Source organism: Carassius auratus, chromosome 7 (genome assembly GCF_003368295.1).
Source record: "Carassius auratus strain Wakin chromosome 7, ASM336829v1, whole genome shotgun sequence".
Lineage (NCBI taxonomy): Eukaryota > Metazoa > Chordata > Actinopteri > Cypriniformes > Cyprinidae > Carassius > Carassius auratus.
In genome coordinates this window covers 30,268,024-30,295,844 of record NC_039249.1, presented here as the reverse complement: position 1 = coordinate 30,295,844, position 27,821 = coordinate 30,268,024, and the positions used below count along the sequence as shown (strand labels likewise).

At 33.9% G+C, this 27,821-nt stretch overlaps 3 protein-coding genes and 2 non-coding genes across 6 annotated transcripts in view; all 5 read left to right on the top strand.

Annotated features, from left to right (window-relative positions):
- Window positions 1–803: 803 nt before the first annotated feature.
- On the top strand, window positions 804–14,106 carry LOC113106457 (glycine cleavage system H protein, mitochondrial-like). The gene is made up of 5 exons (XM_026268394.1): window positions 804–1,025; window positions 12,719–12,798; window positions 13,320–13,383; window positions 13,463–13,594; window positions 13,693–14,106. Exons 1-5 carry the CDS (start codon window positions 869–871, stop codon window positions 13,788–13,790), a joined length of 531 nt encoding a protein of 176 aa, XP_026124179.1. The 5' UTR covers window positions 804–868; the 3' UTR covers window positions 13,791–14,106.
- A 1,936-nt stretch (window positions 14,107–16,042) lies between these two features.
- On the top strand, window positions 16,043–19,694 carry LOC113106456 (60S ribosomal protein L13). Its single transcript, XM_026268393.1, has 6 exons — window positions 16,043–16,179; window positions 16,746–16,861; window positions 16,950–17,091; window positions 18,043–18,216; window positions 18,522–18,578; window positions 19,489–19,694. The coding sequence occupies exons 2-6, from the start codon at window positions 16,758–16,760 to the stop codon at window positions 19,645–19,647; spliced, it is 636 nt and encodes a 211-aa protein (XP_026124178.1). The 5' UTR covers window positions 16,043–16,179; window positions 16,746–16,757; the 3' UTR covers window positions 19,648–19,694.
- On the top strand, window positions 17,895–17,976 carry LOC113106667 (small nucleolar RNA MBII-202). The gene has a single exon (XR_003292540.1). It is a non-coding gene; the product is annotated as a small nucleolar RNA MBII-202 (small nucleolar RNA).
- On the top strand, window positions 18,377–18,456 carry LOC113106666 (small nucleolar RNA MBII-202). The gene has a single exon (XR_003292539.1). It is a non-coding gene; the product is annotated as a small nucleolar RNA MBII-202 (small nucleolar RNA).
- Window positions 19,695–23,625: 3,931 nt separating the features above from the next.
- cpne7 (copine VII) overlaps window positions 23,626–27,821 on the top strand; it is a 56,457-nt gene continuing 52,261 nt past the window's right edge. Inside the window, exons 1-3 of one of the 2 annotated variants that reach the window (XM_026268392.1) lie at window positions 23,626–23,664; window positions 25,620–25,800; window positions 25,999–26,173. In XM_026268392.1, coding sequence (XP_026124177.1) covers window positions 25,781–25,800; window positions 25,999–26,173 — 195 coding nt within the window. In that variant the 5' untranslated portion in view covers window positions 23,626–23,664; window positions 25,620–25,780. Of the gene's footprint in view, window positions 23,665–25,619; window positions 26,174–27,821 lie in introns of both variants that reach the window. The other variant, XM_026268391.1, reaches the window with a different exon arrangement.

Genomic DNA, 27,821 nt, shown 5'->3' with positions numbered 1-27,821 from the left:
TATTATGTGCAAGTTTTATTTAGCAGTTTTAAGAACTACATTTCTTACCAAAAGTGACCCTAAAAGGTGTAATTGTGTTAGAAATACTAGTCAACATTTGAAGTGGATCAAAACCTTGCATCAAAGTTGTCCTAAAATCAAAATGCTTTTGTCTTAGGACAACTTTGATTAACTTCTTTTGATCCACTTCGAATGTTGACTACTGTATTATTTTATAGAGAGAACATTTGATAGATGTAAAGCATTTGCATAAAACATTAGTATTAGTATAGTAAGTCTTGTCAAATGTTACTGCAACAAGGTTGATGTGATTAATTACACCTGTTAGTCTGCTATGACATCTGACTTTATTTTTTTGATAAAATCACTAGTTTATTAAAAGTAATCGGTAAATGTTTAGGTTCGTTTAATTGCAGGAACAATCTTGCCTTCTTAAACTTTATACAGAGTGACCGTCTCAATCCGATTTCTGTGCTGGTCCGATTGAAATCGGATCGTATTTAGCCATTGTGAATGGCAAAAGTCACATGAAATACAATTCGAGCTGCATGGATCGCCTGTGTGGTTTGAAGCGTTGTCATTAATTATTATTTGCCACCTTATAGTCCGTCTGTGAAGAAACTTGCTTTGCATCTCCATAGTTCTCAAAACCAAGGAATTTCTTCTCATTGTGTTATACTTTTGCTTTCATAATGCTTGGACTTTGTATAACAGGTCGTATAGTCTGTGCCAGTGTTCATTTCGTTATCGATATCTTTATTCTCAGTCTAATTATCAGCACCGTGATGTCTGTGGTTTAGCGGGAGCGCGCTTCTCGCGCGGTCAAGTGCATGAGGCTGTTATTTCACGACTGAAGCTTATTGATTCGATGAAGATGGCGATGTGTGCGGCGCTCCGATGCGTTTCGGCAAACTTTTCGGCAGCATTGCCCCTGCTCACGAGACCTGCACGTATCTGGACGTGCCAAAATTCGCTACGGCCAAACGTTTTAAGGACGCTTTCCACGAGCTCGCGGCTCTCGGGAGGTAAAAACTTTGCAGAACTCCACGGCTCATCCGTTTTACATCTCGCATCTACCTTTGCCGCAAGAACTGCAGCCATTCCTGTTTGCATTCTGGTCTTTAATCCTTAATCTAGAGCTTTAATCTTCTAATTGTTACGGATTGCTTAACAACGGAGTTTGTATTTGGGATTTAACTTTGGTTACTTTGTTTCGTTTGTTACGCCGGGGAGGTCCCCAGGCGTTTGAAGTTCGGTAAAACTGGCAAGATATTCACAGATTCGACTTTTCCGGATCAATAACTCGCGAGCAAAACGTTTTTGGTACACGAATTATGCCTCTTTTTACTCGTAGTGATGTAGTAAACGAGCTACAAGCGAGTTTGCCTGAAAACAAGCTTTCCTCCGCTCTGTACAAAATACGTTGATCTCAATGCGCTGGCGTCTGAGAGACAAGTCCTAAGGGACCGTCTGCAAAGTGCGAAACGCGAAAAAGGTTACTAATAAAATACTCAATAACTTCACAGTAACACACTGTAGTGTCACCAAATTCAGTTCACACATCACTGCTCTCGTGCTGCTTATACTACAATGTTGGTTTTAAAAATATGATTTTTTTTATTATGAAAACATTAATAACGTTACTGTAACACACTGTACTTTCACCAAATTCAGTTCACACATCACTGCTCTCCTACTGGTTATACTACAACACTTATATTGAAAATAGTTGCTTTTGCACAATTTTTATGATTTTTTTGTTATGAAAAACAGTTAATAACTTTACTGTAACACACTGTACTTTCACCAAATTCAGTTCACACATCACTGCTCTCCTGCTGGTTATTCTACAACAATCATTTTGAAATTAAATGATGTTGCACATTTTGTATTATGAAAAATAGTTAATAACTTCACCGTTATAGAACATAATAGTTAATAACTTTAAATTATGAAAATAATTGCTTTGGCACATTTTTTATTATTTTTTATTATGAAAAATAGTTAATAACTGTACTGTTACAAACTGTACTTTCACCAAATTCAGTTCACACATCACTGCTCTCCTGCTGGTTTTACTACAACTTTCATTTTGAAAGTAATTGCTTTGGCAAATGTTTAGAATTTTTATTATGAAAAATAGTTAATGAATTCACCATTATTGGACATAATAGTTAATAACTTTAATGTAACACACTGTACATTCATCAAATTCAGTTCACACATCACTGCTCTCCTGCTGGTTTTACTACAACTTTGATTTTCAAAGTAATTGCGTTGGCTCATTTGTTATGATTTTTTATTAAGAAAAATAGGTAATAAATCACAATTATTGAACATAATAGTTAATATATTTAATATAACACACGGTACTTCCACCAAATGCAGTTCACAAATCACTGCTTTCCTGCTGGTTATACTACAACTTTCATTTTGAATGTAATTGCTTTTGCAAATTTTTTTATGATTTTTTTATTATTAAAAATAGTTAAAAACTTCACCATTATTGAACATAATAGTTAATAACTTTACTGTAAAAGAGTGTACTTCCACCAAATTCAGTTCACACATCACTGCTCTACTGCTGGTTATACTACAACTTTGATTTTAAAAGTAATTGCTTTGGCTCATTTGTTATGATTTGTTTATTAAGAAAAATTGCTAATAACTTTACTGTAACACACTGTATTTTCACCAAATTCAGTTCACACATAACGGCTCTCCTGCTGGTTATACTACAGCACTCATTTTGAAAATAATTGCTTTTACACGTTTTATGAATTTTAAATAAGAAAAAAACAGTTAATAAATTTACTGTAACACACTGTACTTTCACCAAATTCAGTTCACACATCACTGCTCTCTTGCTGGTTATACTACAACACTCATTTTGAAATGAATTGCTTTGGCACATTCTTTATGATTTTTATTATGAAAAGTAGTTAATAACGTCACTGTTATTGAACATAATAGTTAATAACTTTACTGTAACACACTACACTTTCACCAAATTCAGTTCACACATCACTGCTCTCCTGCTGGTTATACTACAACTTTCATTTTGAAAGTAATTGCTTTGGCACATTTTTTATGATTTTTTATTTTGAAAGATAGTTAATACATTTAATGTAACACACTACACTTTCACCAAATTCAGTTCACACATCACTGCTCTCCTGCTGGTTATACTACAAATTTCATTTTGAAAGTAATTGCTTTGGCACATTTTTTTGAATTTTTATTATGAAAAATAGTTAATGAATCCACCATTATTGGACATAATAGTTAATAACTTTACTGTAACACACTGTACTTCCATCAAATTCAGTTCACACATCACTGCTCTCCTGCTGGTTTTACTACAACACTCATATTGAAAATAATTGCTTTGGCACATTTTTTATGATTTTTTATTATGAACAATAGTTAATAACTTTACTGTAACACACTGTACTTCCATCAAATTCAGTTCAAACATCACTGCTCTCTTGCTGGTTATACTACAATACTCATTTTGAAATTAATTGCTTTTGCACATTCTTTATGATTTTTATTATGAAAAATAGTTAATAACGTCACCGTTATTGAACATATTAGTTAATAATTGTACTGTAACACACTGTACTTCCACCAAATTCAGTTCACACATCACTGCTCTACTGCTGGTTATACTACAACTTTCATTTTAAAAGTAATTGCTTTGGCACAATTTTTATGATGTTTTATTTTGAACAATAGTTAATAACTTTACTGTAACACACTGTACTTCCACCAAATTCGGTTCACACATCACTGCTCTACTGCTGGTTATACTACAACATTCATTTTAAAAGTAATTGCTTTGGCACAATTTTTATGATGTTTTATTTTAGACAATAGTTAATAACTTTACTGTAACACACTGTACTTCCACCAAATTCAGTTCACACATCACTGCTCTCTTGCTGGTTATACTACAACTTTCATTTTGAATGTAATTGCTTTGGCACATTTGTTATGATTTTTTATTAAGAAAAATTGCTATTAACTTTACTGTAACACTCTGTTTTTCAACCAAACTCAGTTCACACATCACTGCTCTCCTGCTGGTTATACTACGACTTTCATTTTAAAAGTAATTGTTTTGGCACATTTATTATGATATTTTATTATGAAAAATAGTTACTAACATCACCTTTATTGAACAAAATAGTTAATAACTTTACTGTAACACACTGTACATTCAACAAATTCAGTTCACACATCACTGGTCTCCTGCTGGTTATTCTACAACCCTCATTTTTAAGGTAATTGCTTTGGCATATTTTTTTAGAATTTTTATTATGAAAAATAGTTAATAACATCACCTTTATTGAACATAATAGTTCATAACTTTACTTTCACACACTTTACTTTCACCAAATTCAGTTCACACATCACTGCTCTCCTGCTGGTTATACTACAACTTTAATTTTGAATGTAATTGCTTTGGCACATTTTTTATGATTTTTTATTAAGAAAAATAGTTATTAACTTTACTGTAACACACTGTACTGTCACCAAATTCAGTTAACACATAACTGCTCTCCTGCTGGTTATACTACTGCATTCATTTTGAAAATAATACCTTTTACACATTTTTTATAAATTTTAAATAAGTAAAACAGTTAATAACTTTATAATAAGTTAATAACGTTCTTTCACCAAATTCTGTTCACACATCAGTGCTCACCTGCTGGTTATACTACAACCCTCATATTGAAATAAAAAAAAAAATTCACATTTTTTATGATTTTTTTATTTTGAAAAACAGTTAATAACTTTACTGTAACAGACTGCACTTTCACCAAATTCAGTTCACACATCACTGCTCTCCTGCTGGTTATACTACAACTTTCATTTTGCAAGTAATTCCTTTGGCACATTATTTACCATTTTTTTATCATGAAAAATTGTTAATTACTTCACAGTTATTGGAAATTATAGTAATAACTTTACTGCAACACACTGTACTTCCACCAAATTCAGTTCACACATCACTGCTCTCCTGCTGGTTATACTTCAACATTTATTTTGAAAATAATTGCTTTTGCATATTTCTTTTTTATGATTGTTTATTATGGAAAATAGGTAATAACTTTGTAACTACATAACTTCACGATGTAATAAAATTACTTAATTTATGGACTTTGTTTCTGCACAATACAAACATGTATCTCAACTCAGATACCTAATGCAGTTTACTTTTTAGTTAACTGTAGAATTTAATAGCACATAATGAAAATAAGAATACTTCACACAAATGATGTTGTTACCCACCTAACATACTAGATACTCTCACAATGTCATTAAGTTTACAGTAACTTATTTTAATAAGAAAAAATATAATAAGAAATATCATAAAAAATGTGCCGGCACAAATATTTTCAAAATAAGTGTTGTAGTAAAACGAGCAGGAGAGCAGTGATGTGTGAAATGATTTTAATGAAAGTACAGTCTCTTACAGTAAAGTTATTAACTATTATGTTCAATAAAGGTGACGTTATTAACTATTTTTCATAATAAAAAAATCCAAAAAAATATGCAAAAGCAATTAATTTCAAAATGAGTGTTGTAGGATAACCAGCAAGACAGCAGTGATGTGTGAACTGATTTTGGTGAAAGTACAGTGCATTACAGTAAAGTTATTAAATATTGTTCATAATAAAAAAATCATAAAAAATGTGCCAAAGCAATAATTTTCAATATGAGTATTGTAGTAAAACCATAAGGAGAGCAGTGATGTGTGAACTGATTTTGATGAAAGTTCAGTGTGTTAAAGTAAAGTTATTAACTATTTTTCTTGATAAAAATTCATAACAAATGTGCCAAAGCAATTATTTTCAATATGAGTGTTGTAGTTTAACCAGCAGGAGAGCAGTGATGAGTGAACAGAATTTGGTGGAAGTACAGTGTGTTACAGTAAAGTTATTAACTATTATGTTCACTAAAGGGGACGTTATTAATTATTTTTCATAATAAAAAATAATAAAAAATGTGCCAACGCAATTACTTTCAAAACGAGTGTTGTAGTATAACCAGCAGGAGAGCAGTGATGTGTGAACAGAATTTGGTGAAAGTACAGTGTGTTACAGTAAATTTATTAACTGTTTTTTTCTTATTTAAAATTCATAAAATGTGTAAAAGCAATTATTTTCAAAATGAGTGCTGTAGTATAACCAGCAGGAGAGCCGTTATGTGTGAACTGAATTTGGTGAAAATACAGTGTGTTACAGTAAAGTTATTACCTATTTTGCATAATAAAAATATATAAAGACTGTGCCAAAGCAATTATTTTCAATATGAGTGTTGTAGTAAAACCAGCAGGAGAGCAGTGATGTGTGATCTGATTTTGATGAATGTACAGTGTGTTACAGTAAATTTATTAAATATTATGTCCAATAATGAGGAATATATTAACTATTTTTATTAATAAAAATTAAAAAAATGTGCCAAAGCAATTACTTACAAAATGAAAGTTGTAGTATAACCAGCAGGAGAGCAGTGATGTGTGAACTGAATTTGATGAATGTACAGTGTGTTACAGTAAACTTATTAACTATTATGTTCTATAACGGTGAAGTTATTAACTTTTTTCATAATAAAAAATGTGCAACATCAATTCATTTCAAAATGAGGGTTGTAGAATAATAAGCAGGAGAGCAGTGATGTGTGAACTGAATTTGATGAATGTACAGTGTGTTACATTAAAGTTATTAGCTATTATGTCAAATAATGGTGAATTCATTAACTATTTTTCATGATAAAAATTCTAAAAAATGTGCCAAAGCAATTACTTACAAAATGAAAGTTGTAGTATAACCAGCAGGAGAGCAGTGACGTGTAAACTGAATTTGATGAATGCACAGTGTGTTACAGTAAACTTATTAACTATTATGTTCTATAACTGTGAAGTTATTAACTTTCTCATAATAAAAAATGTGCAACATCATTTAATTTCAATATGAGTGTTGTAGTATATCCAGCAGAAGAGCAGTGATGTATGAACTGAATTTGGTGAAAGTACAGTGTGTTACAGTAAAGTTATTAACTGTTGTGTTCAATAATGGTGAAGTTATGAACTATTTTTCATAATAAAAATTCTAAAAAATGTGCCAAAGCAATTTCTTTCAAAATGAAAGTTGTAGTATAACCAGCAGGAGAGCAGTGATGTGTGAACTGAATTTGGTGAAAGTACAGTGTGTTACAGTAAAGTTATTAAATATTATGTCCAATAATGATTAATTTATTAACTATTTTTATTAATAAAAATAAACAAAAATGTGCCAAAGCAATTACTTACAAAATGAAAGTTGTAGTATAACCAGCAGGAGAGCAGAGATGTGTGAACTGAATTTGATGCATTTACAGTGTGTTACAGTAAACTTATTAACTATTATGTTCTATAACGGTGAAGTTATTAACTTTTTTCGTAATAAAAAATGTGCAACATCAATTAATTTCAAAATGAGTGTTGTAGAATAACAAGCAGGAGAGCAGTGATGTGTGAACTGAATTTGATGAATGTACAGTGTGTTACATTAAAGTTATTACCTATTATGTCAAATAATGGTGAATTCATTAACTATTTTTCATAATAAAAATTCAAATAAATGTGCCAAAGCAATTACTTTCAAAATGAAAGTTGTAGTATAACCAGCAGGAGAGCAGTGATGTGTGAACTGAATTTGGTGAAAGTACAGTGTGTTACAGTAAAGTTATTAACTGTTATGTTCAATAATGGTGAAGTTATTAACTATTTTTCAAAATATAAAATGTGCAACATCATTTAATTTCAAAATGATTGTTGTAGAATAACCAGCAGGAGAGCAGTGATGTGTGAACTGAATTTGGTGAAAGTACAGTGTGTTACAGTAAAGTTATTAACTGTTTTTCATAACAAAAAAATCATAAAAATTGTGCAAAAGCAACTATTTTCAATATAAGTGTTGTAGTATAACCAGTAGGAGAGCAGTGATGTGTGAACTGAATTTGGTGAAAGTAAAGTGTGTTACAGTAACGTTATTAACGTTTTCATAATAAAAAAAATCATAAAAATTGTGCAAAAGCAATTATTTTTAAAACCAACATTGTAGTATAAGCAGCAGGAGAGCAGTGATGTGTGAACTGAATTTGATGAATGTACAGTGTGTTACAGTAAAGTTATTAGCTATTATGTCCAATAATAGTGAATTCATTAACTATTTTTCATAATAAAGATTCTAAAAAAATGTGCCAAAGCAATTTCTTTCAAAATGAAAGTTGTAGTATAACCAGCAGGAGAGCAGTGATGTGTGAACTGAATTTGGTGAAAGTACAGTGTGTTACAGTAAAGTTATTAAATATTATGTCCAATAATGATTAATTTATTAACTATTTTTATTAATAAAAATAAAAAATAAAATGTGCCAAAGCAATTACTTACAAAATGAAAGTTGTACTATAACCAGCAGAAGAGCAGAGATGTATGAACTGAATTTGATGAATGTACAGTGTGTTACAGTAAACTTATTAACTATTATGTTCTATAACGGTGAAGTTATTAACTTTTTCATAATAAAAAATGTGCAACATCAATTAATTTCAAAATGAGTGTTGTAGAATAACAAGCAGGAGAGCAGTGATGTGTGAACTGAATTTGATGAATGTACAGTGTGTTACATTAAAGTTATTAGCTATTATGTCAAATAATGGTGAATTCATTAACTATTTTTCATAATAAAAATTCTAAAAAATGTGCCAAAGCAATTACTTTCAAAATCAAAGTTGTAGTATAACCAGCAGAAGAGCGGTGATGTATGAACTGAATTTGGTGAAAGTACAGTGTGTTACAGTAAAGTTATTAAATATTATGTCCAATAATGATTAATTTATTAACTATTTTTATTAATAAAAATAAAAAATAAAATGTGCCAAAGCAATTACTTACAAAATGAAAGTTGTACTATAACCAGCAGAAGAGCAGAGATGTATGAACTGAATTTGATGAATGTACAGTGTGTTACAGTAAACTTATTAACTATTATGTTCTATAACGGTGAAGTTATTAACTTTTTCATAATAAAAAATGTGCAACATCAATTAATTTCAAAATGAGTGTTGTAGAATAACAAGCAGGAGAGCAGTGATGTGTGAACTGAATTTGATGAATGTACAGTGTGTTACATTAAAGTTATTAGCTATTATGTCAAATAATGGTGAATTCATTAACTATTTTTCATAATAAAAATTCTAAAAAATGTGCCAAAGCAATTACTTTCAAAATCAAAGTTGTAGTATAACCAGCAGAAGAGCGGTGATGTATGAACTGAATTTGGTGAAAGTACAGTGTGTTACAGTAAAGTTATTAACTGTTATGTTCAATAATGGTGAAGTTATTAACTATTTTTCAAAACAAAAAAATATAAAAACTGTGCCAAAGCAATTACTTTCAAAAGGAAAGTTGTAGTATAACCAGCAGGAGAGCAGTGATGTGTGAACTGAATTTGGTGAAAGTACAGTGTGTTACAGTAAAGTTATTAGCAATTTTTCTTAATAAACAAATCATAACAAATGAGCCAAAGCAATTACTTTTAAAATCAAAGTTGTAGTATAACCAGCAGTAGAGCAGTGATGTGTGAACTGAATTTGGTGGAAGTACACTCTTTTACAGTAAAGTTATTAACTATTATGTTCAATAATGGTGAAGTTTTTAACTATTTTTAATAATAAAAAAATCATAAAAAAAATTGCAAAAGCAATTACATTCAAAATGAAAGTTGTAGTATAACCAGCAGGAAAGCAGTGATTTGTGAACTGCATTTGGTGGAAGTACCGTGTGTTATATTAAATATATTAACTATTATGTTCAATAATTGTGATTTATTACCTATTTTTCTTAATAAAAAATCATAACAAATGAGCCAACGCAATTACTTTGAAAATCAAAGTTGTAGTAAAACCAGCAGGAGAGCAGTGATGTGTGAACTGAATTTGATGAATGTACAGTGTGTTACATTAAAGTTATTAACTATTATGTCCAATAATGGTGAATTCATTAACTATTTTTCATAATAAAAATTCTAAACATTTGCCAAAGCAATTACTTTCAAAATGAAAGTTGTAGTAAAACCAGCAGGAGAGCAGTGATGTGTGAACTGAATTTGGTGAAAGTACAGTTTGTAACAGTACAGTTATTAACTATTTTTCATAATAAAAAATAATAAAAAATGTGCCAAAGCAATTATTTTCAATATGAGTGTTGTAGTAAAACCAGCAGGAGAGCAGTGATGTGTGATCTGATTTTGATGAATGTACAGTGTGTTACATTAAAGTTATTAACTATTATGTCCAATAATGGTGAATTCATTAACTATTTTTCATAATAAAAATTCAAAACAAATGTGCCAAAGCAATTACTTTCAAAATTAAAGTTGTACTATAACCAGCAGGAGAGCAGTGATGTTTGAACTGAATTTGGTGAAAGTACAGTGTGTTAAATTAAAGTTATTAACTATTATGTTCTATAACGGTGAAGTTATTAACTATTTTTCATAATACAAAATGTGCAACATCATTTAATTTCAAAATGATTGTTGTAGAATAACCAGCAGGAGAGCAGTGATGTGTGAACTGAATTTGGTGAAAGTACAGTGTGTTACAGTAAAGTTATTAACTGTTTTTCATAACAAAAAAATCATAAAAATTGTGCAAAAGCAACTATTTTCAATATAAGTGTTGTAGTATAACCAGTAGGAGAGCAGTGATGTGTGAACTGAATTTGGTGAAAGTACAGTGTGTCACAGTAACGTTATTAATGTTTTCATAATAAAAAAAATCATAAAAATTTTGCAAAAGCAACTATTTTTAAAACCAACATTGTAGTATAAGCAGCACGAGAGCAGTGATGTGTGAACTGAATTTGGTGACACTACAGTGTGTTACTGTGAAGTTATTGAGTATTTTATTAGTAACCTTTTTCGCTTTTCGCACTTTGCAGACGGTCCCTTAGGACTTGTCTCTCAGACGCCAGCGCATTGAGATCAACGTATTTTGTACAGAGCGGAGGAAAACTTGTTTTCAGGCAAACTCGCTTGTAGCTCGTTTACTACATCACTACGAGTAAAAAGAGTCATTATTCGTGTACCAAAAACGTTTTGCTCGCGAGTTATTGATACGGAAAAGTCGAATCTGTGAATATCTTGCCAGTTTTACCGAACTGGCGTTTGATACCTTCCAGTGATTTATTCGAGGAAAGTTACTTGGCGGATTCGAATTTTGGAATTCGAATCTTTCGTTTAAATTGCCTCTTTATTTTTTGGAACCATTACATAGTCTTTTTTTAAGCGTTAAGTGCACAATGTTCTTTAAACTGGTCGGTGTGTTGTTTTGTCTTTTTTTTTTTTTTTTTTTTGCTGACGCTTTCATCGGAGCAAACTCGCCACGCTTGACTAGTTTTCTCGGTACAGTATTATCATGTGGCTCAAGTTAATTTGAGATGAAGCTAATTAAAGTTAAGACCGTGCTGTATCTTGTGCCCATGAAGTTTGACCAGAGACCCCTGACTATAGGCTACACATGATCTCACTTAAATCCGTCGTCCACGAAATCTATGAAATGAGACTGCATCACCTTCATTATGTTTCATTGGATTGCTCAAGATCAAAAATTAACTACTGGAGTGTATTTCATAAAGCCCAGACATGCTCACAATCTGGTTTAAACCTGTATTGTTTCTGCATGGGCTGATGCTAGAATCCGAGGCTTTGCTCCTCTGGGAGTCCTCAGTTGATGGTGTTCATCGGTTTGCCAGACTGTTCTCCTAAGAATTATGGTGTTAATGTGAAATTTCTATCAAATTAAGAACCGTCAATGATTTTCTTTCTGAATCAGGTCTTGGGACATTTTAGTCATGCTCATTTAATTTGGATCACTTGTTTTATCTTACTCTAATTTTATGGGTTTGTTGTACAGAAACCCACAAATGGGTGTTTTGAGAAACGTGTTTGAAAGCCGGTTATTTTGCAGTTGTCTGGCACAGAAAGTACACCATTTGGTATGCCTTAACCTGACCTTTACAGTTGCTTCTGCCCTCAGTGACTGTTTCATGCTCCATACAGTGATTTTAAAAGATTAATATTCAGAAAACCTGTAGTGAAAAGGAAAGACAGACCTGGAAATTGATGCTTCATTACCTTTTATGGAGTTTGAATGGTCAAACTGTCATCAGCATTAAGTTAATATTTATGCAAAAAGAAAATGTCCTTTAACGAAAACTAACTCCTGTTTAAAGGAATAGTTCTTTGAATCCAAAAGAATATAAATGGTGCCAAAATAATGATTCTCATGTCATTCCAAACCAAAAAGTTTTTTTTTTTTCATAACTTGAGAATACTGTTGTTATTCTTAACTAAACTTAAAAATACTGTACTTGTGTAGTTCAGTAACTGAAATAAAAATGTGCATTTAAAAATGTGAAATTACTAAAAAATAAAATTAAAGCTGTATAGAAAGGTTTTTTTAATATATATATATATATAAAAAGTCACAAACTGAAATTAAAACTGAAAATATAAAAATAAAAGCTCATTTAAAATATGGAATAGTATACTAAAATAACACTATGTGAGAGAGTAATTGACAGCACACTTTGTTTTGTTTTGGGAGATGTGCTGTTTTAGTGAATGGTTCTTATTATTTATATTTTCTTGTGTTTTTCCAGCTCTGAAGTTCACAGACAAACACGAATGGGTGAGAGTGGAGGGGAGTGTGGGCACGGTTGGCATCAGCAACTTTGCTCAGGTGTGCTCCTCTTTAGATAGAAACAAGTGTTTATAGATGGTGTCGAGTGTGTGTGTGAGAGAGAGAGAGAGTGAGTGAGTGTCACACACACTCTCAAAAATGTTTAATTTGATACTTTTTACTACTAATTTTGTGACGGAAGGGAAAAAAAGTCTGAATTGTGAGATGTCAGTTCAGGCTTGGCAGAGAAAATGTCATATTTGAGATACAATATCACAATTACATTTTTTTTTTTTTTTAGTTTTTATTCTTGGCAGAAAAAAGCTTCCATATATGCACCTTAAAGTCAACTTAAAAACAGTTTTACTTTAATATGTTTCCAAATAAAATGAAATATACATTGAGCATGAGGGGAAGTGTTGAAACAATCACTTGTCTGTCTTTTTTTTGGGTGTCTTTGGAATAACATGCAAAAAAAAAAAAAAGGGTGAGGGTTCGGTTTTAATTTGATGTTGACTTGCAGTTTAAAATGATATTCTGATGAATAGATGTCTTTCATTTTCTCCGTTCAAACACTGTAGGAAGCGTTAGGTGATGTGGTATACTGTGGGCTTCCAGAAGTGGGAACAAAGCTTGAACAAATGGGTGAGAAGACTCTGAAATCCCCATCTTATGCCTTTTCTCTGCTATAGCACAGACAGCATGACATGCATTTCTTTTTCAGAGGAGTTCGGTGCTTTAGAAAGCGTCAAAGCTGCTAGTGAGTTGTATTCTCCACTGACTGGAGAAGTGACCGAAATCAACACAAATCTGACAGATAACCCGGGACTAGTAAATAAAGCCTGCTATGAAGATGGTGAGTGCAGCTGTTAGTCTCTTACTAAACTGAAAGCACACAATACTATGTATGAATGTGTAATATACCACTGAAACATTCCTTTCTCTCTCCTCAAGGATGGTTAATTAAGATGACCATAGAGAAACCTGCAGAACTTGACCAACTCATGGATGAAGCTGCTTATGAAAAATTCATAAAATCCCTCGATTCATAAAGACCTTCGTTATTTGTTATTATTGATCGTTCAGACAGAGCCTTTAAGGATTCCCTAAAATTAGTACTAATACAACTCTTTGAAATCTATTTATTTAGATTTTATAATTTTCTTTTCCACCAAAATAATCTTTTGTAATGTGCTAGTTTAACACAATCATGTATTTTGGAGTCAAAAGCCAAATATTTCGAGGTGCTTTACATGGACTCAAACAAAGACAGGGCTGGTTCTGCTGATTGTCTTATAGTATATTTGTTAATATAATGTGCGTGACATTGACGTAACATGACATGGAATAAAATCAAAAGTGTAACTATTGTGAGCCAGTTTGCGTCTGTGTTCTGGTATATTCAAATTTGACCCTTTCAGATTGTCTTATGAGGCCAGTAACATATAACAAATAAATGATGAGTTTAACACATGAATGTCAAGCATTGCTTCTGATGTACTTTACCACAAATGCTTCAATCATATATTACCAAAAATACGGTATCTACAAGTTAGACTCAATTGTTAACAAAGTCTGCACTTATTTTATTTACAAATATATTAAAACAGCAATACTGTGAAATATTATTGCGATTTAAAAATATATTTAATAATATGTATTTATTTTAAAATGTAATTTATTCCTGTTATGCAAAGCTGAATTTTACAATTCCGAGTATCGGTTACCATACTTGGCAAATGTCACCACTTTCATTTTAATTTCACTTTCACTTAGTGTCACATGATTTTTCAGAAATCATTTTACTATGCAGATTTGCCTTTTAGAAAATATCTGGATTCTTGATAAAATAGAATTCTTTCGAAAATAATAGTTTTATTGTGATTTTCTCTGCTAAATAAAAGTATAAATTTCTTTAAAAAAATAAAATAAATACAAACGTCTGACCCCATTTTGAACAGTAGTGTACATTATCTAGAAATGCACCATTGTTTGTTTCAGATATTTTTGTTTGCAAGCAAATTGCACAAGTATTGATGCATTTATTTTCGTACTGTACTTTGTTTTAAGAGCTTGTTCTCTTTCTCTTGATGCTGATATTGATAGTGAAAAGAATGGCACACATGCAGATGGGGACCAAGACCACCTCCCAGCACAGCACACCTTGACCTTTGACCTGAGATTAAATGACTCATCAGTTTCTGTGTTCCAGCGATCAATGATTAATGACGGGTGATCATAGTATCTTCTTTGGCTGTAATAAATAAATAAAAGTTCCTTTGTTAGGAAACAGGAACTCCTTGGCCAAAACGTTATTTATTTAGATGTTTATAATGTTGACTTATATTAGTAACTATCTACAGATTATAGTTGTACTTGTTTTATAGAATTTTATGTAATGAGATGCAACCAGAAAATTAAATGTGGCTGATTTGATCTTGATCTTATGAGACGAAAAAGGCAAATAGATGTATAATTATATATTTGTATATTTGTAGCAATAGCCAAAAAAACATTGTATGGGTCAGAATTATTGATTTTTCTTTTATGCCAAAAATCATTGGGATATTAAGTAAAGATAATTTTCCATGAAGATATTTTTTACATTTCCTAATGTAAATATATCAAAACTTAATTTTTGATTAGTAATATGCATTGATAAGAATTAATTGCTGTTGTTTAGGATGCAGAGTAATGCTTACTCCAGATATACCAGGTTTTCTATGTAACCACTCCTTTTAAAATGCTTTCATTACATTACAGACAAGTATGAAGAGTTTCTCAAGTCCCATAGAAATATCAGAGGGTTTTTAAAAGTAGCTGAACACAACATCCAGTTTTCCAGCCACGCTCAGTTCTAACGCAGGCATATTTAGAACAGATTTTACTCAAATTCCCTGTATACACATTCTTATCTTTCTCCAGTGATAAAGTGTTCCTCATGTTCAAAAATATTGTTAGTAAATGGAAAGCATTTTACTTGCACATTTATACAATGGTGGTTTATCATTTATGATGGAGTGTGATCGCTCTAGTCAGCATTCTTATACTTTAAATATATTCGATTATGTAAATGTATGTGTGTGTTAATGAACATACACATTTTATTATATGTTTACCACAATCTCCTTATGCATTTTTTGCGTTAACCGCGTTAAATTAATAACGTTCTCTTTTACATAAAAAATGATTAACTGTTAACTAATTAATTAATTAATTAAATAATAATTATTATTAGTAGTAGTAGTAGTAGTAGTAAACTATTACTTGTCGAACTTTTAATCTATTTCCATCCACGTGCTGATTTGCCACAACCCAAACCGGCTTCGCACTTCCGGTAGACGCGCACATCTCTCGTTGCTATTGGCTCTTTTCTTCACTTCCCATAAAACCCTGCGTTACCATTTCCTTTTCCTTTTCAGCCATTTTCCGCTACAGACGGTATGTGCTTTGATTCCGGCTAAACATTAAGTTTATCCGCTTTAATCCTCAGTAACCGTTTATCATATGATGATTAAAGTAGTCCAGTCTTAAAGTGTAATTAGTTTCACGTGCGAACATGGCTCTATTGATAGTGTTATACATTAACGAGAGATGGAAAATGTTATTTTAGTACACAGTCCCCCGTGGCAGTCTCCATACTCCCGTGTGTTTGTGTGAATATCGGTGTGAAATGTTAAAACAGCGGATCATGAACCAATCAAGCGTTTGGAAACCCAAATAAAACGCACTTTCAGCTCAAGTCTTCCTCGCGCGTGTTTACTGTCATTGAACTGTTGCTCTCTGAAGCACGCGACACAGGCGATAGAGCTCAGGGGGTGTTTGGACTGGGCCACAGACTATATAATTTTAGAGGTGTTTTAATGGCTTTCATGAGCGTGCAGCTCTTAACTAGAAACCGTAACGGCCGTGCAAAGTTTCAGGTTAATGCTGGTTGACCTAACGTTATATGTGAACGTGGAGCAGGGAACTGTGTGCTCATTACTGTCATGTTTGTTTTCCATTAGGAGTGAACAGTCATGGCTCCCAGCAGGAATGGCATGATCTTGAACCCTCACTTTCATAAAGACTGGCAGAAGCGAGTGCGCACCTGGTTCAACCAGCCGGCCAGGAAGATCCGCAGGTAACACGCGTTCACTGACTAATGGATTGTAATAGTTCATGGAGATCATCACTTTACTACAACACATCTTGCTTGTTTTTGTCCTCAGACGAAAGGCCCGTCAGGCAAAGGCTCGGCGCATCGCTCCAAGACCAGTTTCTGGTCCTCTTCGGCCAGCGGTCAGGTGTCCAACCATCCGCTATCACACCAAGGTCCGTGCGGGCCGCGGTTTCACCCTGGAGGAGCTGAAGGTAAGCTTGATGCCACATTACTGCTAGTTTTAAATCAGTTCACCCAAATGTGACCCTGGACTACAAAACCAGTCATAAGGTGCAATTTTTAAAGACTGATCATCATCTAAAAGCTGAATAAATAAGCTTTCTTATTGATGCATGGTTTGTTAGAAATAAAAAGTCTTTAGCAATGCATCATAATATATTTACTGTAGGAAGTTTATAAAATCTTCATGGAACAGGATCTTTACTTAATATCCTAATGTTTTTTGGCATTAAAGAACAATTGATAATTTTGACCTATACAATGTGATGTTGGCTGTTTTTACAAATATAGCACTGACTTCAGACTGGTATTGTGCTTCAGGTACACAAATCAGAAAATTGTAGTTTACTCAACCCTCACTCTTTGATTTAATGTTTGAAACAAGACATTAAATGAATCTTGAAGTTCCTGTCTCCCTCTTGAAAATCCAGGTTACCAAAACTTAGAAGATCCAAATGTTGGATGTTGTAGATGTTGTTTTTGTACATGGTTAATAGGCAATTGTTCATGTATGATTTTATTAGGAGTTTATTCACATGGTAACTCTTCACAAGACTTGGTTTAAACCGGTTTATATGAGTCTTTTTACAACACATTGTGCTTTTTGGATCTTCCTGTTTTGGTTACCTGGACTCTCAGTGATTGGACAGAACCCTCTCAAGACAAGTCTTGTGGGTTTGGAATGACATGAGGGCGAGTAAATGATGATGATTTTTGTGTGAACTTTTCATTTTAACTGTTTCTGGTTCGTTAATGGTTATTTCAGACAGTCAGATGATGACAATTCTCCGGAATCTCTGTACTTCATTGATGATCTCCTTTGAACCCCATTTGCTGATGACTGTTGATGCTGAAACTGTTCATGTGTTCCAGCTGTTCCAGCACGATCATGTCTCACATTGCTCTGTAATTTGCTTATACAGGCAGCAGGAATCAACAAGAAGGTGGCGCGCACCATCGGCATTGCCGTTGACGCTCGTCGGCGTAACCGATCCACAGAGTCTCTGCAGAACAACGTTCAGCGGCTGAAGGAGTACCGCTCCAAACTCATCATCTTCCCCAGGAAGGCTACTGCACCCAAGAAGGGAGACAGCACTGTAAGTGGCTTCCTTAAGTTCATAACACCCACCTTTCTGAGGATAAATATCATTTTGAAGCGGTGTGATTCGTTGTAGATCATAGACCTGCTGCCATATACACTGAAGGCTAAAATGCTGATTATTATAAAGGGTAACCGCTTTAGTGTTTGCAGTCAAATGATGACACTTTCTCCGGAATCTCTGCACAGCCTTGATGACTTTTGAACCCTTTTAGCTGATGACTGCATACGCTCTAGCCCTATTCAGTAGTGGTGTTTTTGGTCTTTTTTTGTCTTTTGACATGCTTTTTGTTTTGTGTGTAGGAGGAGGAGGTCAAGATGGCTACACAGCTTACTGGACCTGTCATGCCCATCAAAAACGTATGTATCATCCTTAACACTATTAAGCCTACTGTATCATTTGTCATTTCCAGTCAAAACACATTTCAGGATTTAAAGTCGTACTTTTCCAGGCTGCTAAATGTTTCTCTGGCATTTTATGCAAGCATTCTGCAATTACTGATTTACAGAACAAGCTATATGAATGTCATTTTTGTCCATGTTAATATCAGCAATCTTAAATTCATAGTCTTGGCATTGAATGTTGCACTAAAAAAAAAACGTATTAAATCAAGGCACATTTGCTTGAGATGCATGTCTACTTTTGAACATATGATGTTGTTTTTGAGAGATTTAACAATCAAGTTCAGTTTAATCCTGACAAATATGTAAATTAAATCTGGTTTTCCCTCTGAATTAAATAGACTTTTCTTGAATCATTGGCAGATGTTGTTTTTCTATATTTTACAAAAAGATGTTGCCATTTTTTTTCTCAAGCAAATGTATCTTCATCAAAAGAATCTTTAGACATTCACACGGGGAAAACGAGACGAATGTATTCAGGAAGAACATCACTTGTGCAGTAAAAATGATCTCCATATTCTAGTGGTTGAGGGCAGAGATGTAGGAACTTGAGCTTTTCTAAATAAATGTAAAGTAATGGAGATCTGGAAGTTGCAGACATAAAAAAAAAACCTATTGATGTTTTGTTTCATTCAATTTATTCCATAATTTATAAGATTCTTTGAACTAAGTTTCTATGACAAAAAAAAACAAAATTCTTCAAATGTATTTTCATAAATCCAACAGGCCAAATGTATATACTGTGTGCAGGCTAAAACTGGTCTTATTCCCTGTCAGGAATAAGGTTGAGATGTTTAATGCAAACTCAGCTCTTGATATATAATGTAGTGTTCTGCTGCATCTAAGGAAGTGTCCATATTTCCTGCAGGTGTACAAGAAAGAGAAGGCGCGCGTGATCTCAGAGGACGAGAAGAACTTCAAGGCCTTTGCCAGTCTGCGTATGGCCCGTGCCAACGCCCGTCTGTTCGGCATCCGTGCCAAGAGGGCGAAGGAGGCCGCCGAGCAGGATCCCGAAAAGAAGAAATAAATCATACTTTGTTAGGAACTGTTAAAAAATAAATGTTTTAAAAAAAAGTCATGCATTTGGAGTCATTCCTTGGAAAAGCGAATCTGTTGATTTGTCTGCTTTTAAGAGGAAATGTGTGTCTCGAGTGACTTTAGACTGATGTTTGGCAGTTCCTCTCCCTACAGATGATTTCTTGAGGTTTTGGGTGATGATAGAGGCTACAAGTGACAATGCAGAAAAAAAAAAACGATGTTTGTTTTTTGTTTTTTTTGTTCGACTATGCTTAAAAATATGGTTCAAGTCATTGGTTTGATTCCTGTGGATCAAGCACTTAAATGTATGCGTCAAAAGTGCTTTACAAATACATATGGGGACACTGAGATGGCTATTTTTAATTGACCAGAAGATGGCACTGTTTACCTTTATCGAATTTGGAAGTTTTCGAAGTGTTTGGCTTAGCAATAGCTTAACTTTTTTTATGCTGGATCTGGGTAAGGCATGTGCTAGTTGGACCTGCTAAAGGGATAATCCACCAGAAATTTTCGTTCTAATAGTAATGTAAGAATTAATTTACAAATACTTGGTTCATTCCAAACCTGGATATATTTCTATATAGATGTTTTGTACAATGTTGTAAATCAAACAATGTTGGAGAGAGCTGATTATGAGTGAGAAGAATCCGTTTTGTCCACTGAATACAGATCAGCTGTTTCAGTGTTTTTAAATGGCATTATCTTCTGTCCTGTAGGTGATGTCATAATGGCCAGTGGTGGTTTAGAATGGACTGTGGGTGTATTATGCAAACATCATATGCTGTGTGTGAGAGTTTGAGCAGGAGGATACATCTCTTATCTCAGTTCATGCCAGGGCTGTGTTTTGGTGCTATCTTTGCTTGTATTGTGTGCCCTGTTTTATAAACTCGTATCTCTGAGGCTTTTGCACAAGGATGGTTTAGTGTGGAAATAATTCGAGTAATGGTACATTTTACAGTGTCCCGGAATCGGAAGTGGCACAAATCAATTATAAGTGAAGTTAAGGGACCGTTATAATTGGGGCTGTCCACGATCAATGAACCATTTGGATTTTTTTTCCCATGAAAACCTACACATGGATCAATAAACCAAAAATATCTTGACCCAGGGGAGATAATCACGTATGAGGTTACATAGGATGAGTATGTCCTAATTACCCTTGAGCAGTGGAAAGAGTTAATTTAGACCACTCGTTAAAACACTGGCAAATAAGTACCATTCTTATGTTTTATCTACAATAAATATTTATCTACATAAGAAAAATAGTTCTAAACAGTGCCAGATTTGGGTTCTTCGTCTCTTTTTAGCGCTAAATAGAACTCCCTTTTGTAACAAAATATGGTTCTTCAACATATATTCTACAACCATATTCTTAGAGTGCTACACATAATAAATATTTCAGCATAATGATATTCAGGTGAGCAGGACAGATGTTGACTACAATGCTGCCAATTGTAAACCCTAACCTGCATATGTTCTGTATAGGCGATATTAACATATTTAAAGTAGTCTTGGGGAAATACTTTAAATACTTTTAATTTTTTTAAGAAGATGATCATATGCATTCAACTCAACTTTTTTGCATTGGAGAAAGCAGTTGTGGATAGAGGAGTTTCAGGCCTATTTCAGTCAGAAGCAATGGTTTTATGTTATAAATATCTTTATTGATTGATATTTTCTTTTTCTTTTTTTTTTACAAACAACCAACTTTTCAATTTACTGGAGTCGTGTGGATTACTTGTGGATCTTTGTGATTTTTATCAGCTGATTGGGCCCATTCTGACGGCGCCCATTCAGTGCCGTTTCTCCAAATCTGATTAAAATGATCATCTTATCTACATCTTGGATGGCGGAGAGTGAGTACATTTTCAGGAAATGTACATTTTTGTGTTAACTATACATTAAAGCAAATGTGTTTCCCCTTACTGGTTGATATCTTGTATTATTAGTCCTTCTTATCAGGATTCCTGATGGAGTGGCAGACAGAATTAGCAAAGCCTGTTTAAGATGATCAGCACAGTGGCCACAACATCATCTTATTTTCTATAAACTACATAACACTTTATCTCTGATGAAGTTATTTCCATTCTCTTTCTCACTTCCTGACCAATCTAATTCTGTCCTGTCAAAAAAATAAAAATAAAAAAAGAGAAACAGAGAGGGAAAAAATTGTGGGTGGGATGAAAAAGGTTCTGTGAGCACAATAATGGCATTTGTTACGTACATACATGTAGGCGTTGTACCTCTGGGTATGGCTTCAGACAGCTATAAGCCGTTAATTACTCTTCTTAATTGATTTACAAGTTATGTTATATCCTGTCGACATGCATCCATGCTGCTCACTAAACAAATGATAGGAAACTCTCTCCAATTAAATGAAAATGACATTTCTTGTTTATCTCAAAATATTGTCTATATATGTGAAGACAATTATTTTAGGACCTATGTGCCTTTTTTAAAGCCCCCAAATAAAACACTAGTTTGATTTTGAATGATAGCATTAGGTATCTTAACAGCATTATGTATTATAATATTATGAATAGTCTAACAATGCTAGTTTCACCACTTTCCCCATTACACCACTATTGTGTTATCAGAAAAAATAAAAATGCATCAGCCAGTAACATAAAACATTTTCAATAACTCTAGAGCCATTTTGGTTGTTTTGGAACTGATTGGTTATCAGTGATCAGAGTTCAGCTTATGCACATCAGAGCCAACAAATAATGAACAAAGCAATATTGGTAGATCATTTTGTCAATGTTCACTCAAAAAACTGAGGTTCACGAGTTCACACTTACATATAATTAGCTGAAGTATTATAGTGCCTATTTGGCGTGCTGTCCGGGGAAGGGGCTCCGAGCGCGGGAATGGCCCAAACCTAGAGTACCCCCCGTATATGTAAAAGTGTAAAATGAACTCTAGTGGAGGAGATGGGGATGGAGGGGGAATGCTGACAAACCTTCAATGGAGACAGGTAGGCTAATTCAGCTGTATTTATACCCTAAGGTTGATTATCTTAAGTGGCTCCACCTGTGTTAATTAGGCTAAGTATCTGACGTGCTCCTCCCGAACCTTGTTATGAAACTGCATGTAATATGCTCAGATAGGTGAGGTGTATGATCAGACCCTTTTTAAAAATAAATGTGAAACTTTTGCCAATTGTAATAAAATAAGTTGTTGAAATGATTGAATCTAATATTTGATAATAATATAGTGTAAAGAAATTCAGAAGTTAGTTAATGTGGTTTAAAAAAACACACCAGTGGTTCAGAGACTTTACATAATTAAATAAGTAATAGACAAATTTGGTCAAAATTCTATAATCATCCTTTTAGGAAGTGCATGGAACTGAAAGGAATATTACAAATTTCTTTATCCTTTATGAAAGGATATGTCAACCACGACCTTGAAGCTAATGTCTAAACTTTACATCAAACTGTAAACACCAACCCTGTAATTAAACATTTTTTATATTACACCACTAAGTGTGTGTGTGTGTGTGTGTATATTATAATTCACAGTGGTTTGTATGGTAGGGTAAGTTTGTATAGTTTTACTTATAACCATGACCTTAAGGCTGGTAATATATTTTTTTATATTAAACTCCTAAAACAAAAACACCACCACCACCACCACCAACAACAACAACAATAATAACAACAACAACATATATATATATGTTGTATGTGTATATATATATATATATATATATATATATATATATATATATATATATATATATATATATATATATATATATATATATATATATGACTTCTGCACATTCAGACAAGCTTGGGGTGCCGACTTTTCCCAGCTGAGGCTGTTAAATTCTCTCCGATGTAGCTCTTCGACGCAACATGACGCCAAAGCCGAACTATAGCGCGCACGGTGGGCATGTGTCAGCCGCTCCACTCCTCTCTCTCTCGCTCTCTCTCTCTCTCTCTCTCTCTCTCCACACACACACACACACACACTGAGAGAAGAGCAGCAGCAACAGCAGGTGAGAACCCAGCTCTCATTTAGACTTAATCGATTATGTTTGCTGTTAGTCATCAAGGAATTTGAATGATTATTATTATTGATAATTATTATTACTACTGTTTGACTATATGCTGCGTTGCATATGCAGTGGTGTTAGTTAGGCTATAATTAGAGACAACTGATTACGTTGTTTATTTGTGGTATCTAACTTGTCAGTGCTTACAAATCTTCGCGGAATGGTAAAGGATGCAGCAAAAACAAACTATGCTCGTTAATCGACCATTATATTCATAAGAGTTTGATAAATAATAGAGGATATAAAGTTAACTGTGGGTAATTTAGGCTACTAAACAAATGTTGGGTTGCAGACGCTAGAGAGGTTAACTTTACTGGACTAAAGTTTCATCTATTAACAGTCTCTTCATGTTACTTTATTGTCATTTTCTTCACGCTGTTTTGCACTGGACTCTTTGCGTTAATCGAGAAAAGTTTGGCGTATTCGTGTTGCATTCTAAAACTCCGTAGACTCATATCATTTAGCGGATCAAATGATCACTCGTTTAATAATTTAATTTGTCGTAGCCTGTGATTCTTAACTTGTGGTTCAAATGTTAAGCATTGTAATCAAATGATAGTTCAGCCACAAGAGACAGCAGTGTAGGAAAGCTCACATTCTTAGCAGTGTAAGGACGGATGGACTGATCGAGTGGATATAGATGTGAGAGGAGCTGTCCATGGACCGTGGTGCTGAACCGCGCGCGCTGGAGCGCACTGCAATGCTGCCTGGTAGATTTACGCATTGCTTTTGCTAATTTGATATTTCAAAGAGTGAATATCTAATACATAAACACATTATTTAATGTTACTTGTAATGGGATTTCATAATATGACCGCTGGGCACGAATTATAAGGGACGGGTTAGCTAGAACACTAAAGGAAGTCAAATTAAAAGGTGCGAGGGGACTAAAAATGACATAGTTCTATTAAGACGTGTTACAAAGTTGGATTACAAGTTAATCATAGCGCCTACTTTGACCTGATGGCAAGGAGAAATCGCGTTTGCCTGGAAGCCAATCACACAAATTTCAGCGATTAGGTAAATAACAGGCTTGGCAATGAAAAAAAAAAAAAAAAAGCAGCAGTTGAATTTGTTTTTACTTTTTGAACCCGGTGTCATGCGCGAGGCTATGCTAAAGTCAAACCCATGCTACCTATGTTTACGTAAAAACAACGTAACACACACACACACACACACACACACACACACACACACACACACACACACACACACACACACACACACACACACACATATATATATATATATATACATGTATATATATCTGTGTGTAAAGAAATTTAGTTTGAAGTCTTTGGACAGTTGCGCGAATATTCGGGTTTCTATATTTCCCTCTTCAAAGAAGTTAACCCACTTCTAATTTGACTTTTTCCACAAATAAAGTAACCTGACTGTAAATTTAAACAATAAAAATACAAGTAGCCTACATATAAGTAATAAATCCTACAGATGTCAATAGAATGTTAAATAAAAAAAAATGACCAATGATCAATATATCCTGACTGTCAAGTTAAAGGGTTAACCTGATTCAAATCTAAAATCTGGGTAAAATCTTTGCCATTGTCAGCAGTGTTAGCGATATGTGCAGTATATATAGCTGACACAGGAGCCTCTTTCAAACCTAGCAGCTTTCTTTTGGTCATCACCACAAATATGCTTGACTAACTTCAACTGTTGTGAAATCTGAGTAAAGAAATCCAACGCGTGGATGTTCATGTTAACTCAGTCCATGCAATTCTATCTGTCTACTCACATGTGACTCCTAACTGTGTGTACATTGTAAGCTGTGCTTTTGATGACAGTGTGGTTTCAGTGCATTTATTGGATGTTAAAAGTAAATTTTTATAAAGTACATCCTGGTATTTCTTACCCTCATGTGCTTATTTCTCACTTAGGAGTCTGTTGTGGAAGAGGCTGCCAACTGAAGATCTCATCTGGGATTTTGCGGTTGTAATGCTAATGGACATCTCTGATTTACAACATCACATTTGATCACTTTATATATCTGAACCACTCCCAGCAGCCCGTTCTCCTTTAAAGGGAATCAGACATAGAGATGTCTCTCTGTAGAGAACTGTAAGTCAAACTGACAGATATGTTTTAAGACATCCCACATCCTTTGCTTTACGCAGAAACAACACAAGGTCACATTAACAAATAGACTCCCTGCATGGGAGAGTCCTGCTTCAGTCAAACTGAGGCTTTTAAAGATCAGCCCATTGGCACTGCAGTCTCCCATCACCGGCTGACCCTCCGCACTCATCTTTCTGTCAGGATGAGTGACTTACAGGAAGCGACGTCCCCCGTGGCAGGCATAGGAGGCCCCGCCGCTTGCGTATCCAAGGTGGAGCTGCGTGTTTCCTGCAAGTCCCTGTTGGACCGAGACACGCTCAATAAGTCTGACCCCTGCGTCATGCTCATGGTACAGAACCAAGGTCAATGGACTGAAGTGAGTATCCTTTTTTCCTGTTGGTCTCAGTAGTGGTTTTAACCACCATTTGCAAGCTATGTTTGAAAGGCCCCCTGCTGGCCATGTTAATATCTTTTGTCCTGGACTAATTGGGCTTAAGTATGTAGATGAAGTGGCATAAACCATGAAGGTAAACATAAACTGCAAAAAAAAAAAAAAAAATCTAACAGTGCTCAAAAATGTAAAATGTAGATTTTAAGAAATGTATACAGGAAAGTTATACAGGTTTACATGGACACCTGTTTTCGTCATGAAATAAAAATTGCTAAATATAATTCCAACTTTGAATCTTATAACTGTTTTTCTCAGAATTCTGAGGCAAAAACTTAGAATTGCAAGACAAAAAGTCAGAATTATGATCAAAAATTTACAATTACCGTATCATGTTTTATTCCACATTGGAAACAGGCTTCCATAAGTTTTAAACAAGATGAGGGTTAATACATAAAGACATTTTTTTTTTTTTTTTTTGCTAAACTACCTTTTAATTGTTGTAATTTTTTTTTTACTTGTATCAGAAAACAGGAAATGTGCACTTTTTATGAGAAGGGTGATAATTTACAAATGGCTGATTAATGGGCCTGGCTAATAGGTTTTAAAATTAACAGTCGCTTATGGCAAAAATATCCCCAAATTTAAGATATGTGGGCAAAAAATGCCCCTGTATGAGTTTTTATTTATTTAGTAATAAGTTTTGCATCGTATGATAAAGTTAAGCAATATCACACAGGCAAGAGTGCTGTTAAAATTGAGTTAAATTTTAAGGCACAATCTTGTGAATATTGTTGTTTTTGCTCTATTTTGGCATTGGCAATATAGTTCCTAACAAAGCCCCCGCAACATACAGTGGTGTTTCATTCCTTTTTGAATGGCGTTTAGAATGAAATAATAAGAGAATTATTCAGTGATCCATTCAATAGAAAAGATAATTTCTGTCTCTGCTGACCAATGTATCAGTCTATAACTAATTATAAATAAATACATTTGTATTGTATTTTTAAATTGTACATTTGTAGTGCTGCAGGATCACCTTTCCCTTTTTTCTCTTTCTGTTATTCAATGATTAGAGCTTAAACAGGTCTAAGGGTTAGACCTAGGCTTTAGGATAGAGTTTGTTGGATGGGTATAATTTTGTGCAATGCCTTCAGTTGACATTCTGTATAGAGCTAGACTGTGAAGGTCTGGGCTACTCAAAGTGCATGTGAGTGGGGGGAGTGGGCACTTTTTGGAATGAATCTAGGCACAGGGAATTGTCACACAGCAGGAAAAGGCTCTTGAAGCAAAGAGAGCGACCACTCTGGTGTTTTTTTTTTTCCATATCAAAGCAGTCAGTGTAAGAAAAAAATTATCTGGAGCCACAGCAGTGGTACTGAAGACAGCTCGGCAAAGCTGCGAAGCTGTCTGCAGCAATGTGTCAGGCTGAAGGATGAAATCTTAATCCTGGCCCCATTATTCCAACAACTGTGCCACGTTCAACATCACAGTGAACAAAGTGAAAGATGCCACCCTGCTTCAGCGTTCATTGCATTCAAAAGATTCCATTTTAAAGAGCGCCCACATGAAACCGGAGAGCAAAATGAAATAGCCATTGAGATGTTATGGTATACTTTGTTTTCCGAGATTTATT

Bases quoted from the DNA above. Each gene is read 5' to 3' on its own strand.
- LOC113106456 (XM_026268393.1), top strand. From the start codon at position 16,758: ATGGCTCCCAGCAGGAATGGCATGATCTTGAACCCTCACTTTCATAAA. The intron at 16,862-16,949 runs GTAACACGCGTT...TTTTGTCCTCAG, and splicing joins CCGGCCAGGAAGATCCGCAG to ACGAAAGGCCCGTCAGGCAA. The intron at 17,092-18,042 runs GTAAGCTTGATG...TTGCTTATACAG, and splicing joins TCACCCTGGAGGAGCTGAAG to GCAGCAGGAATCAACAAGAA.
- LOC113106457 (XM_026268394.1), top strand. From the start codon at position 869: ATGAAGATGGCGATGTGTGCGGCGCTCCGATGCGTTTCGGCAAACTTT. The intron at 12,799-13,319 runs GTGTGCTCCTCT...CAAACACTGTAG, and splicing joins GCATCAGCAACTTTGCTCAG to GAAGCGTTAGGTGATGTGGT. The intron at 13,384-13,462 runs GTGAGAAGACTC...TTTCTTTTTCAG, and splicing joins AACAAAGCTTGAACAAATGG to AGGAGTTCGGTGCTTTAGAA.